General features: G+C 30.3%; 1 protein-coding gene across 1 annotated transcript; it reads left to right on the top strand.

The window, feature by feature from the left end:
• The first annotated feature begins 7,541 nt into the window (after positions 1–7,541).
• Positions 7,542–8,073, top strand: LOC120191622 (histone H3.2-like). The gene has a single exon (XM_039194536.1). It carries the CDS (start codon positions 7,542–7,544, stop codon positions 7,860–7,862), a length of 321 nt encoding a protein of 106 aa, XP_039050467.1. The 3' UTR covers positions 7,863–8,073.
• Positions 8,074–14,478: the final 6,405 nt, after the last annotated feature.

The following is a 14,478-nucleotide window of genomic DNA, read 5'->3' as shown; positions in this document are numbered from 1 at the left end:
GATGTGATTAGTATATACATATAATTTGGGATGAAATTGAAATGTTTAAAAGTTTAGGACTAATCTAGAATGATAATCATAGTTTAGGGATGAAATTAAAATATTTAAATGTTTAATTGTTCAAAAGAAACACTGTTACCAAAGTATCATATTTGATTTAATTTGAAGATACTATTACCAAAGAAAAAGTAAAATGATTAGACATTTCAACTTTAATTGATTAGGCCTTTCAATTTCATCTTAATCAACAATGGAATCAAAGAAAGTTAATAGACGAATGACCTCTTCTTTTTCATTTCCTTTTTTCTCCTATCAAAATTCCTTGATTTTTTATTCGTTTATCTAAATTATGAGGGCAAAATGGGAAATTAAAGGGTTTCCACTAGATATCCTAATCCCTAAACTTCCTACATAAATATCGAAATGGCTACCCTCAACATACATGCAAGAAAAATTGAACACCAAAGCTCCATGGCATGTTCAATAGCTCATCTGATCAAGCTTGCTTCGGCACCCGAAGGCTTTCCGTCAACACATGGCCGGCAGGCCAGAGATGCGGCCATTCACCGGTGTGCCCCGAAGATGTTGATATCGAACCAATACGTCTATCAAGGACCGCAAGCCGTCACTGTCGTTCAACAGCCCGATACCGGAAATTGTCATCAAATTCAGACTACTAACAACTATGGCAGAGGGTATGTTTGTCAAGCATCCCAACTCTCAAGCTCTTAGCAATGTTGTGCAGCAGCTTGGTAGTGTCGGATTAAATTTTCCATTGTACTTTCTTTTGTTTCGATAATGAAAGCTCTTAGAAATGTTGTGCAAACCTTCGTCGTTGTAATCACGAATTTATAGGTTATGTTTTGCAATTCACTCTTCTTTACCATTCACTAATTTGTCAAATAATCGATAAATGATACAACTAAATTTATTTAGTCAAACTCACAATCAAATAAATTGAACGACTAACAAATTAATGTGACATGTTTAATGATTCAAACGAATTTATAGGTTATGTTTTGCAATTCACTCGTCTACTTATCTCATATGACATCATAGGCACAAAATATGCAAGGAATTTCTCTCCTTTACCGAAATGAGGTGACTTAATTGTTTTACTCTCCTTCTTCTTTTTGATTCGAGACTAAATCATATTTATTATCATCAACAATGAATCTCCGTCTCAACTATAAAGATTAAACGTTATTGATGTTCACGATTATCATCTCTCTTATTATACTTCAACATTATCGTATTTCGATTGACACCTTATAAAGATTAATTTAAATGTTGTATAAAGAAATTTATCCTTAAACTTTTTAACATTTTAATTTAATCCCCAAACTATATCCTTTATTCCAAATTGGTCCCCAAACTTTTTCAACATTTCAATTTCATCTCAAATTATATGTATATACTAATTATGTTCCATGTTAATAAAATCTTTAGGCCAAGCTATATTATTATATGTTTGAAAAAAGTAATTTAGGTTAAATTATGGTTAAAATTAATTACATATTTTGATGAATTTAGGAATGATGGAAGATTTAAAAGTTTGGGGATCAATATAGAATGAGGATCATAATTTGAGGATGAAATTGGAATATTTAAAAGTTTAGGGACCAATTTTAAATGAGAATCATAATTTGGGGACATATAGTGCAATTAACTCTGAATATTTTATATTATCATTTTAAATGAGTAAAATTAACCAAAATATTTGATCTTATTATAAACTATATTGAGACGAATGTTTAAATCTCAATACATAAAAAAATATTTTGAAATTAAATTGAAATTTTAAATTATATAACAACTAAAAGTTATCAAATTAAAGAGTAAAAAGTAAATATACAATTTACATATAATACTAACATAATTTGACTTAATAAATTTAATAACTATTATTTAAATCAATATGAAAAATTCAAAATATCAAATAAATATAAAAATAATTTTACAATTTACACAAACTGAAATAGAATAAATTTTCCTAGTGGAGAGTAATTTTTTGCCTCGCGAAGAAAAGGGAATCTTTTGTTTTTAATCTTATCAATTTGGAACGAAATTATGCCTTCTTGATATTATTTGTGTTCCGAGGTGATAAGTGAAGCATATATTATTCCAACCTATACTACTTTCTTTTACTTGTCCTCTCGATTCTTTGTTGTTTTGTCCTGATTAATATAAATCGGTTGATGTCGTACACTTAATTCTGGTAAGTAAATATTTTAACGAGGATTTTCTGCACACACAAGGTATCAAACTGAAAATATACTTAAACGATATCAAGTTGCTTACCACCAGACCATTAATACCAAGTGTGGCATGTGATCCATCACAAGGCCCTAAAATTTAGGGGACACACATGAATGTCATTTAAGCTCTTCCATGTATAATACTTGTTCCCTAACAACATTTTCATTCTAAGGGAAAACAAATTTTTCGTTCAGTTCTTGGGAAAATGATAGAGGAAATTGTAAATGAAGATTTTGACAGTATCTTTATTCGTTTTTAAGATGAATTTTGATAAAAAGACATCATAGATCCTCATAATTTCAAATTTAAAAAATTATCTTTATTATAAAATATTTTAAGGATATCATTTTAAAATATAACACAACATTTGAGACGAACATGCTTTCCACTTAAATGGTCTCTATTACTTTTTTCTTATTAAGTGGCAAAAGAGCTTTTGTTTTTTTATAGAAAAAATCAAATTAATTCATGAAATTTAAAATATATATATATATATATATTATTTGACATATGTAATTCATATTTGATCGCTAATGTATTGACGTAGTTGTTAATTTAATTGACGTGATAAATTCATGTATTAGTAAGCTAATATACAGGAGTGTATTTAGGGGTGGAACCTAGACGATGGCCCACCCTATACCCAAAAATTTAAAAAAAAAATCAGAATATAATTTATATAAATTATTTCAAAAAATTATACTGGCCTATTTGATGTATTTCTAGATTATGATGAGTTGGTACGCTCGATGATATTTGACGAGCTCGGTAAATGATGAGTACCATAAAATTAAATTATAAAATCGTTAAATCATAGAGTACTTAAAGTATAATTATAATTTAGTTAAAAATTAAAGTGTAATTTAATTAAAATACAATAATTCTAAAAAATAACTTTTTATAAATTTTATTTTAATCAAATTATTTCAAATATAAATTTGGAAAATTTATAAACCTTAGTTTATTTTAATATCTTTTAAGTCACCGTCGCCGTCATTGTTGTCGTCGTCACTGTCACTACCACCGACGTCACTGTTGTCATTGTCGTTGTCGTCGTCGTCACTAGTGAAACCAACCCCTAAAATAAGTTTTATTAATGATCCCTAACCTGAATTCCTCAATTAGTGTACTTAAAAACCCTAATAATCGAATTAAGTATCATATTTACTAAATTACAACTCAAATTAGAACAATCGAAGCCTAATTTTTACGTTTGAGCAGTATTTGGTAAATCCAATACTGATTTCCCAATTGTTATCCCATCGTCCGTACCAGTATATTGGTTCATTCGTATCAATATACGTGTATGCCAATATCGGTACCCTATGCGTACTGCTATGATATATGTATACTGTTTTGATATTGAATACGTGTATCGGTACTCCATATAGGAGTATCGGTACGGGTGTCTATTTCGTGCTTTGTGCTATGTTATTTCAATCATACTGTCATTTACCATCTTATTAATGTTCATTTTGTTTATGTTTATGAAAATACAGATTTTTTCGAGATGGCTGCTAATGAAGAAACCAAAATTCAAGTTACAAATTGGACAGTGAATTCGATTGTAACACCCATACTGAAGAAGAACAAATTGATGATCATATTGATGATGACAAACATATAGCTGATGAGAAGACAATTGACAACTTTATTGACGAAAAAATATGGGATAAGATTGAGAAGGAATTAAAAGATTACAATGAGAATGATATGAATATGCTGAAGTGGAAGACTTTAGATGATTGCGTTGAATTTTATCATACCTATGCCAAGGTAAAAAAGTTTGGAGTTCGAGTCGGTCAGACAGTGAAAAGTCGAAATGGTGGTTACATAATTGTAAAGAAAATGGTTTGACGCAAGGAGGGATGTAGAGATGATAGGTGGAATAACAATCTAAATAGAAATTGATAACAACGAACGATCGTCCGAGTTGGATGTGAAGCATTTATTAGATTTAAATTGGATGAATGGTATCAATATTGAAAAGTTGATAAATTTCATGCAGAACATAACCATGAAATGGTTCAGCCAACACAAGTTGCTTACATCAGGTATGTTTTGTATCCAAAACTAAATGTTTACCCAACTTCTATATATATATATATATATATAATGTTATTTAATGCTTCATTTTGTAGGTCATTCCGAAGAATTAGTGTGTTAGACCAAGTTAAGATTAAGAGCATGCACAACTCTGGAATTGGTCCAAGTAAGATGATGCGAAATTTCGTGACTGAAGATGGCTCAATTGAGAATGTTGGATTTCTTCCGAAGGATTTGTACAACTATCTATCTAGATTCAAACGAGAAAAAGTGCAAGATGGTGATATTGAAACGGTGATTGCGTATTTAAATGGGAAGCAAGAATTTGATCCTTTTGTTTTTTTTGAGCCACATGAGGGATGAATTTGGAACCTTAGAGAAGTTATTTTGGGCTGATGGCATATTGTAATATCCCAAACACCGGGTCAATGACTAAAGTGTAAGGATTCAAAATTTAGTGGTTTGATTTTGATAATATTCAAGGATTGATTTGGGAATGTTTGTTTAAGATTAATTATCAAAGATTGAAGGATGGAAGGGAAAAATAATCTTTTGGCATGAAATGAATTTAAAATTCATTTTAAGGTTATATATCATGTGAGGAAAAGGAAAGAAAGGCCTAAAACTCTTCTCTTCATATTTTTTTCTCATCTTCCACCGTGAGCTCCATTGCTAAGGTAAATATTCTTGAAGTTGGTTGTTTCTTTAGATTTTGAATTGGTTTTGGATCTTTGGATAGTATAGAAGCTTAAGAAAGCTTAAAGATGACTAAAAACTATGAGATTGATGAGTTAATGATAATTTGTAAAATGGGTTTTCAAGGGAGTTGATGAAATTTGGTTAGTAATTGGATTTTAAAGGTATATTTGACTTGTCAAAGGTATAAATAAGATGTTTGAAGTGTTAGAAAGGATTGGGAACAATGTTGAAGTTTAGGTATGATTTTTAGTTTTAAGTGTTCTATGTAGAATTTTAGATGTTAAAGGGATTTTAATTGATGTAAGTCTGTTGGAATAAGTGTAAATGAGTTTAAGGGCATGAATAGAGTTAGAAGTATGAGATTTAGGTGAATATTGGGTTAAATTCGAAGTAATATAAGTGAAATATGGGCAAGAGTATCGGTACTGGAAGAACAACATCAATACCATATGAATTAGATGAACAACATCGATACTGAAGAGGTAGTATCGATACCAATAGTATGGTATCAATACTGTAATTAAATATGAAATTCCATAATGCAATTTGGATATCAATACTAAGGTAGGTATCGATACCATAGAAGGGAAGTATCGGTATTGGGTGTAGAGTATCGATATTGTTCAGTCTCAAACTATGAATTTTGTGTTTTATTTAGTTATGTAAATGTTGATTGGTTAACAATTAATTGAGCTCCGATATTCATCGTGGTCATGTTAACGTGTTGATTCGATTGAAAGGAGGTGCTGAACGAATTGATGTATAAAGATAAAGTGAAAGTCAAAAGGAGTTGCTTAAGAACTTAAGTGAGGCAAAGGTGAGTGTTACTTACTTAATTTATACACGATTGGAGGAAGGCTTACGATGAGCTAACCTCAAATGTTTTTGGACAAAATTATTTGTATTATGTTATGGTTTAGCTAAATTGCATTTTAAAAGCACTGTTTTGATTTCTTTTCTATGAGTATATATTCTATATGAAATACTATAAGTATATGATTTATGTGAATATGTTCTATGGGAATAAATGATAATTTGAATAATGCTATATGAAAAACTATGAGTATATGTTCTATGTGAATAAATGATAAATTGAGTAATGCGATATAAAATCCTATGAGTAATTGTTCTATGTGAATAAATAATAAATTTAGATAATGCTATGTGAAATAATATGAGTACATGTTTTATGTGAACAAATGATAAATTGAATAATACTATGTGAAATAATTAAATGGTTAAAGCCCAAAGTATGTGCTATGAGAATTAGAGGTATAATTGGAATGCCAAGAGTCGAGGGTTCTACGCGGTCCTTCGAGACAATTCTATGTGGTCCTTCGGAACAATTCTACGCGGTCCTTCAGGACAAATCTATGTGACACTTCGATGCTTATTCTACGTGGCACTTCAATGCAAATTCTACGCGGCAGTTTCGACTGCAATTATAGTGCACAACCTCAAAGTACTCACATACCTTGAGTTCTCAGTGATATACGTTAGGCTAATTAAAACAAATGGATATGAATCAAACAATGTTGGGTTAATTACCCCATTAATACATGAATTATACATGATTCTTAGTTTCATACATAAGGTTTAAATATTTTCGATTTCATACATGATTATTTTGTCTTTAACGGATTCATCAACTTCTGTTACGGAAAGTGACGTGGAAACTTACGACCACTAATAAAATGATACGTGACACTTTAAAAAAACATGTTTTTATTTTTTTGGGTAAATTATACACATCACTCGACTATCTTCTCACTTTTATTTTAGTCACTAAAGTTTAAATTTATTAATTTAATTATTAAACTATACTAACTCTTAACCAGAGAAAACGTTCGTCCCCCCTTTTTCTCCCAAACCCATCTTCTTTCTCACGTTCAAAGGCTCATATGATCACTAACGCCACCGGCCACCAATCATGGATGGCGTCTCTTGCTTCGATTGTCGACTACACCTACTGATGATGGCCCTAAACGGTCCTAAAACAAACAACACTTCAAAATCTGATCTAAACTCCTCTTTTCTTTCCAATTGAAACCTAGAGTACCCTCGACTCTTGGCATTCCAATTATTCCGAAAGCTTAAAGAGCACAAGAATACCCCCTACACACTCGAGACGGAACCTAAAAATGACATGCAAGCATCTAACCTCTCGACTGCTCCCTTGATGGTCACTAAAAAATAAAGGGACCTCACACACGAATCTCAACGCTGTGCAGGTAAACCCTCAAAACCCTTACTCTTTTCACTCTATTGTGCTTTTGTTTAAATAATCAAAATAAAAATTGATATCTTTTAATTCTAAACCATATCTAAAAAATACATTTAAAAAACAAATGAGATTTTGTGTTGCCTCTGATTTCAAAGAAAAATGGTGAAAATCCTTGTATTATTCTCTGTCGAAAAGAAATGTAAGGGTTCCTTTTACATGATTTTTTTGCTATTTTATAATCATCCATGTAAACGAAAGCTTACAGGATTTTACAATCTGAATTTTTATTTACATCTCTCTTTGTTTTGTTTACATGCCTGTGATACTGACGAGGAAGCGCTTGGAAGCTGTTGGCGTTAGTGCTCCACGCAAGCAGCTAGCCACGGAGGTGGCTAGGAAGTCGGCTCCAGTGATCGGAGGAGTGAAGAAGTTTCACCGTTTCAGACCAGGAACTGTGGCTCTAAGGGAAATCAGGAAATACCAGAAGAGCACTGAGCTCTTGATCCGAAAGCTTCTGTTCCAGAGGCTTGTGAGGGAAATCGCTCAAGATTTCAAGACCGATTTGAGGTTTCAAAGCAACGTCGTCGCCGCTCTTCAAGAAGTTTCCGAGGCTTATCTCGTCGGACTGTTTTAGGATACTAACTTATGTGTCATTCATGCTAAGAGGGTTACGATTATGCCCAATGATATCCAGCTTGCTAGGAGGATTAGAGGTGAGAGGGCTTAGATTTGTTTGTTTCTCAGTTTTTAATGTCTAGAATTGGAGATCTATGTTTTTGTTCACCTTATTGTGTTTGCTTTCTCTGCAAATTTTTAATGTAAATCGATAGAATTGTAGTGGATTTGTGGTTCTGTCATTTGCCCATGGAATTCGATTACTTAAATCGAAATAGTTTCTTCATATTGGATTGTCTACGGTTAGTAAAATTTTTTTTCGCTCCATATTTGATTCTAAAACCATAAAGCGCAGTAGGAGATTTGGGTTTATGGGTGTGCAATGGATAGTTTGGGGTTTAAGAGTGATCAATTATGTTTGGAATTGGGATTAGAATTTAATAAAAAATTAATAAAATAAATTTAAGTTATTAATAAAATATTAATAAAAGAAATTTGAGTTATTAATAAATTGTCATCTCATAATATTATTGATAAAATAAATTTGAATTATTAAAATAAGAGTAATTCTATAGTTTAATAATTAAATTAAAAATATTTAAACTTTACTGACTAAAATAAGAGTGATGAATGGTGTAATTTACCTAAAAAATAAAAAAAAACATATTTTTAAAGTGTCACTTGTCGTTGTTGTAGGGTTCCATGTCACTTTCCGTGACGGAAGTGGGTGAATCCGTTAATGGAAAAAACATATGTATGAAATCGATAATTTTTAAACATTATGTATGAAATGAGAATAAGGTATAGTTCATGTACGATTGGGGTAATTATCCCAACAATGTTTAATAGTATATGTTATAATTTATAAAATGTATTGTGTTTATGTTTTTAACGTTTCTTATGAAATATTTACATAAATGTTTTATTATACTCATTTATACTTTACTAAGTCAAAGACTTAGCATGTGAGTGTTTTCACATGTAGATTCAGAGGAGTAAGTAGAGGAAGCAAAGGCGGGACAATATATATTTGAAGAATATCATATCAGAATTATTTGAATAGTATGCGAATTTTGTTGTTTGAAATTTTGTTGGCATGTAATATAAATGTGTAAATAGCAAAGGCTCTGATATGTTTTTTGTAACTACGTTTTATTAAAGTTATGTAAAAATACTCAGTATTTTTTATTGTCAATTTTAGTCAGATTTTCAAAGAGTTAAAGCGTTAAAAAGTCAATGTGACACCTCATATTCGTATCCAGGTTGAGTCCGAGTCAGGGGTGTTCATTTGTTGGTATCAAAGTTTAGGTTGAGTCAAGTTTTCTAAATAGACTGGTCGATCGACTATCAAAGATGTCTGGTTTGTACATTCCAACGAAATAACAAGAATATCTAATATGATATTGTAATGAGTATGTTTTCTTTGCTAGTATAGTTAGGTGATTATATATTAATAGATGTCAGACTACAAAGGCTCCCGAAGTAAAGCTGTAGATGGAGTTAATGACGTAGTAACAATTCACTTACTCAGCTAGGTAAAGTGAAGAACAGGTGCCACAGGGTGAAGATGAGGAATTTTGAATTAGAATTGATTTCAAATATAGAGTGATGGTTAAATGTTTTTAGGCCATAAAGGCAATGATAAATAGTGTATAAGTCATTATTGAGGATTTAGAATAAGTTCAATTACATACTAGATATTTTTGTTGTTTAGCCCTTATAGATAGTTGTTCAAAGTTAACGATTCAGAAAGACTATAAAAGTTTATAAGATTGTGATGATTGAAAAATAGAGTTGAGAAAAGGAAAGATTTTATAGGAAAAAATCGCGAACGATTAACTTCCACGATTAGAATGCAAAAACGATTCGTATTGATAAGAATCATTTAATAAGGATTGACTAGCTTCATAGTTAAAAGTGTAGAAGCATTTCTTTTTAATTTTCGATCGAATATTAGAATTTGAAGAAATAAATGCTAGTTTGACGAAATATTTTGAAGTTGAACTAGGTTTCGTTAATATTTATGTGTTATGGAATCGAATTCCCAATCGTACGTGAAAGTCAACGATAATTGTATTTTCTGAATGATATTTTGATTTGATTAAGATAAAAGAAAGACATGAAGTAGAATTTTGATTAGTGGTTTAAACTTTTCGAAGGAAGATAATGGTGGAACTATAAAAAGTATAGTATATGTATGAGTAGTGATTTAGTAGAATTTTGAAAAGTTATTCTGAATTCGAAATCTTTTGGAAACTCTCAATGACCCCTCTCCACTAATCAAGTTATTATTAAATGAGGCAATATTTAATTGGATTAGTAAGAAACAAGGAAATACAAGGTATGTAATAATAAAATTAGTTGGAAATTGATAGTTTGGGAAGTAAGTTGGAGAAGTAATTGCAATGTTACAGAGGATATTTGAAAATGATTCTAAAGTTGTAAAGAGGAAAAATCAAGCAAGTTTCATTTGAAGTAAGAGAAAAATTATTTCGAAATATGTGTGTAGATAGGAAATTTTTTATAAGTCAGGAATTAGAATAGCAAGTCTTGTTCAAAGTAAAATTTGGTAAACATGATTGGAAAATCCGTCAAAAATTGTACAAGTTGAATGGGAAAAAGTACTTTATATATGTATATACTTATTTGAATTTATTTTCTGATGGATCAAGTGGAGAAATTTTAAGTATAAGGAATAGTAAAGAATATTGTTCTTTACTAGTAGTGTAGACTACCAAAGTTAGAAAAGTGCAATAAAATTTGCAATAAATAATTATTACAAGTAGTATGAGAAGGGTATTGGTGTAAGAAGAAAAATAGATGACATATGTTATCAGGAAGCTTTTTATTAAAGAAGGAAAACGGAAGTGTTGGCCAAATTAAGAGGTGTAAATCAAAATAAAGAGTAAGGATAGGACTTTCTAAGGATTATAAGAGAGTTGTCGAAATTGTTATGTTATGTCGATTTTTATTTGAAAGAAGAAGACAACACAATGAATGCAGGGGTAAAGTTAGAGTTTATTTTGTTAAACAAAGGAAGAATATAAATGTACATGTTATGGATAGAACAGGAAAATGAGGAAAAAATTAAGATTTATAGGATATGTTCAAAGGTAGTAATGAAATAAGAAATTAAAATGAATGGTTTGGAGGACCAAGTATGACAAGGGTTATAAACAAGTATAACTTATAAACTTGGCATGATGGTAAATTGAAATTAAGGGAATAAATATATTTGAAATGAAAGTAAACAATTTTCAGTTCTCAGTGGAAATGAGGAAAAGAGTTACTATAAACTTTGTATCAGGTTTGCCTTTAACACCCAGTAAAAAGGACTCAATTTGGATGATTGTGGGTAGATTGGTTAAGTCAGTACAATTTATTACAGTTTGAGATGACTATTCTATGGATAATTACGTTGGGTTATATATGTATATAAAAAAAGTTGTTTGACTGCATGAAGTATATGTCTTAATAGTATCTAATAAAGATCTAGGGTTTACTTCAAAGTTTGGAAGTCTTTGAACAAGGCCTTAGGAACTCGAGTTAACTTTAGCATTATTTTCCATATACAGACAGATAGTTAGTCCAAGCAGATTATTCAGATTTTAAAAGTTATACTAAAGGCGTTTGTGATTAAGATTAAAGGAGTGAAAGAAAAATTTCATGCTAAGTTGATCAAGTGTGAATGTGGACTGTCTAAGGTGATATTATTTGGCCATATAGACTCAGCTAAGGGGATAAGGATATATATATATATCAAGAAAACACAAAATATAGTCGAATGATAGATTCCAAAGAATGTTTTTGAATTTCAAAGTTCTTGGGATTTATTGGTTGTTATCGAAGGTTGATAAAGAATTTTCCAATGATTATTTTCCCTCTGACCGATTTATTGAGGATAAACATGTTATTTATTTGGACTATTAAATGCCAATAAAATTTTGAGATGTTAAAAAGAATATTGACATAAGCTCCAAGTTCAGTATAATTAGAACCTGGAAAGGACTATGTGAATTATATTAATGCGTCTTATAATGGTTTGGGATGTGTATTGTAAAAGAGGAAAGGTTTTGGTTATGCTGTAAAGCAATTAAAGAATTATGGAAGAAATCATCTGACTCGCGATCTCAAATTTACAATGATTGTGGTTACTTTGTTAATAGAACACCACTATCTACATGGTGAATGACATTATATCTATACGAATCTCAAAAGTCAAAAGTATGTGTTGTATCGAATGAGAGAAAAAAAGGAAATGAATTGAATTCCTTGGAGATTGATGACATGTTTATCATATGCAAACATGAAAGGTTAGTGTGGTGGTTGTTTCGACAAAGCCGAAAGACATTTCTACTTTAAGAGTTTTGAATAAGTGATTTCTTTAAAGTAAGATGGTGTTTTGATTGTATAATTAAATTAAAGCATTTGTTGTTGGATCGAATAAAGGATTTAAGAGAAAAGATGAAAATTTCATGCTTATCAAGCATAGAATAAGTAGTTAAAGAGAACTAAAGACTTTAAGTCTGATTAATGTTTATTTTACGATGAAATAGCTTAAAAGTAGGTATGAAAAGAGTTATCATCAAGTTTGTTTTAAATGGTTGACATGTTAGCGAGTTAAAGTAAAATATCAAGATAATTCCATATGAAATTTTATATGGAAAAAAAGTGTAGGACACCATTAAATTAGTTTGAATTGAAATAATTATACATAGTGGGGCCAAATCTAATCAAAGAAGTTGAAGAAAAAGTGAGGATTATTCAAGACTCATAATGTTTTCATGATTCGATACTTAGAAGATATAGATCAAGTCCTTCTCACATCATAGCATCGGAAGAGATAGAGGTCCAATCTGACTTAACCTATGAGGAAGTACTAGTGCAGATTTTAGCGCATGAAGCTAAATAACTAAGGAATAAGCCGATTTCGTTAGTTAAAGTTCATTGGAGATATCACATAGAAGAAGAGGTGACATGAGAGAGTGAAGAGGACATGAGAAGAAAAGTTCCTCATCTTTTTATGTAGTGAAAATCCGAGGATGAATTTTCTTAAGAGGGAGAATTGTAATATCCCAAACACCAGGTCAATGACTAAAGTGTAAGGATTCAAAATTTAGTGGTTTGATTTTGATAAATTGAAATGTTCATGGATTGATTTGGGAATGTTTGTTTAGGATTAATTATCAAAGATTGAAGAATGGAATGGAAAAATGATCTTTTGGAATGAAATGAATTTAAAATTCATTTTTAAGGTTATATAACATGTGAGGAAAAGGAAAGAAATGCCTAAAACTCTTATATTCTCTTAATCTTCTTTTCTCCTATTCCATTGTCAGCTCCATTTCTAAGGTAAGTATTCTTGAATTGGTTGTTTCTTTCAAATTTGAATTGGTTTTGAATCTTTGGATGGTATAAAAGCTTAAGAAAGCTTAAAGATGACTAAAAACTATGAGATTGATGAGTTAATGATAATTTGGTAAAATTAGTTTTTAAGGGAGTTGATGAAATTTGGTTAGTAATTAGATCTTAAAGGTATATTTGACTTGTCAAATGTATAAATAAGATCTTTGAAGTGTTAGAAATGATTGGGAACAATGTTGATGATTAGGTATGAATTTTAGTTTTATTTGTTTTATGGAGAATTTTAGATGTTAAAGGTATTTTAATTGATGTAAGTTTGTTGGAATAAGTGTAAATGAGTTTAAGGGTATGAATGAAATTAGACGTATGAGATTTAGGTGAATATTGGGTTAAATTCGAAGTAAAATAAGTGAAATTTGGGCAAGGGTATCGGTACTGGAAAAACAACATCGATACCATATGAATTTGATGAACATCATCGGTACTAAAGGGGTAGTATCGATACTGGGGGTATCGATACCAACAATATGGTATCAATACTATAATTGATTATGAACTTCCAGAATGCAATTTGGGTATTAATACTAAGGTAGGTATCGATAACATAGAAGGGAAGTATCAATACTGGTTTAGAGTACCAATATTCAGTCTCAAACTGTGAATTTGGTGTTTTATTTAGTTATGTAAATGTAGATTGGTTAACAACTAATTGCGCTCTGATATTCATCATGGTCATGTTAACGTGTAGATTCGACTGAAAGCAAGCGTTGAACGAATTGACATATAAAGATAGAGTAAAAGTGAAAAGAAGTTGCTTAAGGACTTAAGTGAGGCAAATGTGAGTGCTACTTACTTAATTTATACATGATTGGAGGACGGCTTTCGATGAGCCAACCTTAAATGTTTCTGGACAAAATGATTTGTATTATGTAATGGTTTAACTAAATCGTATTTTAAAAGCATTGTTTTGATTTCATTGCTATGAGTATATATTCTATGTGAAATACTATAAGTATATTATTTATGTGAATATATTCTATGGGAATAAATGATAATTTGAATAATGCTACATGAAAAACTATTGAGTATATGTTCTATGTGAATAAATGATAAGTTGAGTAATACGATATAAAATGCTATGAGTAATTGTTCTATGTGAATAAATAATAAATTTAGGTAATGCTATGTGAAATACTATGAGTATATATTTTATGTGAACAAATGATAAATTGAATAATACTATGTGAAATAATTAAATGGTTAAAGCCCAA

This window comes from Hibiscus syriacus, unplaced genomic scaffold (genome assembly GCF_006381635.1).
Source record: "Hibiscus syriacus cultivar Baekdansim isolate YM2019G1 unplaced genomic scaffold, ASM638163v2 tig00116970_pilon, whole genome shotgun sequence".
Classification (NCBI taxonomy): Eukaryota; Viridiplantae; Streptophyta; class Magnoliopsida; order Malvales; family Malvaceae; genus Hibiscus; species Hibiscus syriacus.
Note: the sequence above shows the minus strand (reverse complement) of the source record. Positions and strands in the feature narration are given on the sequence as shown.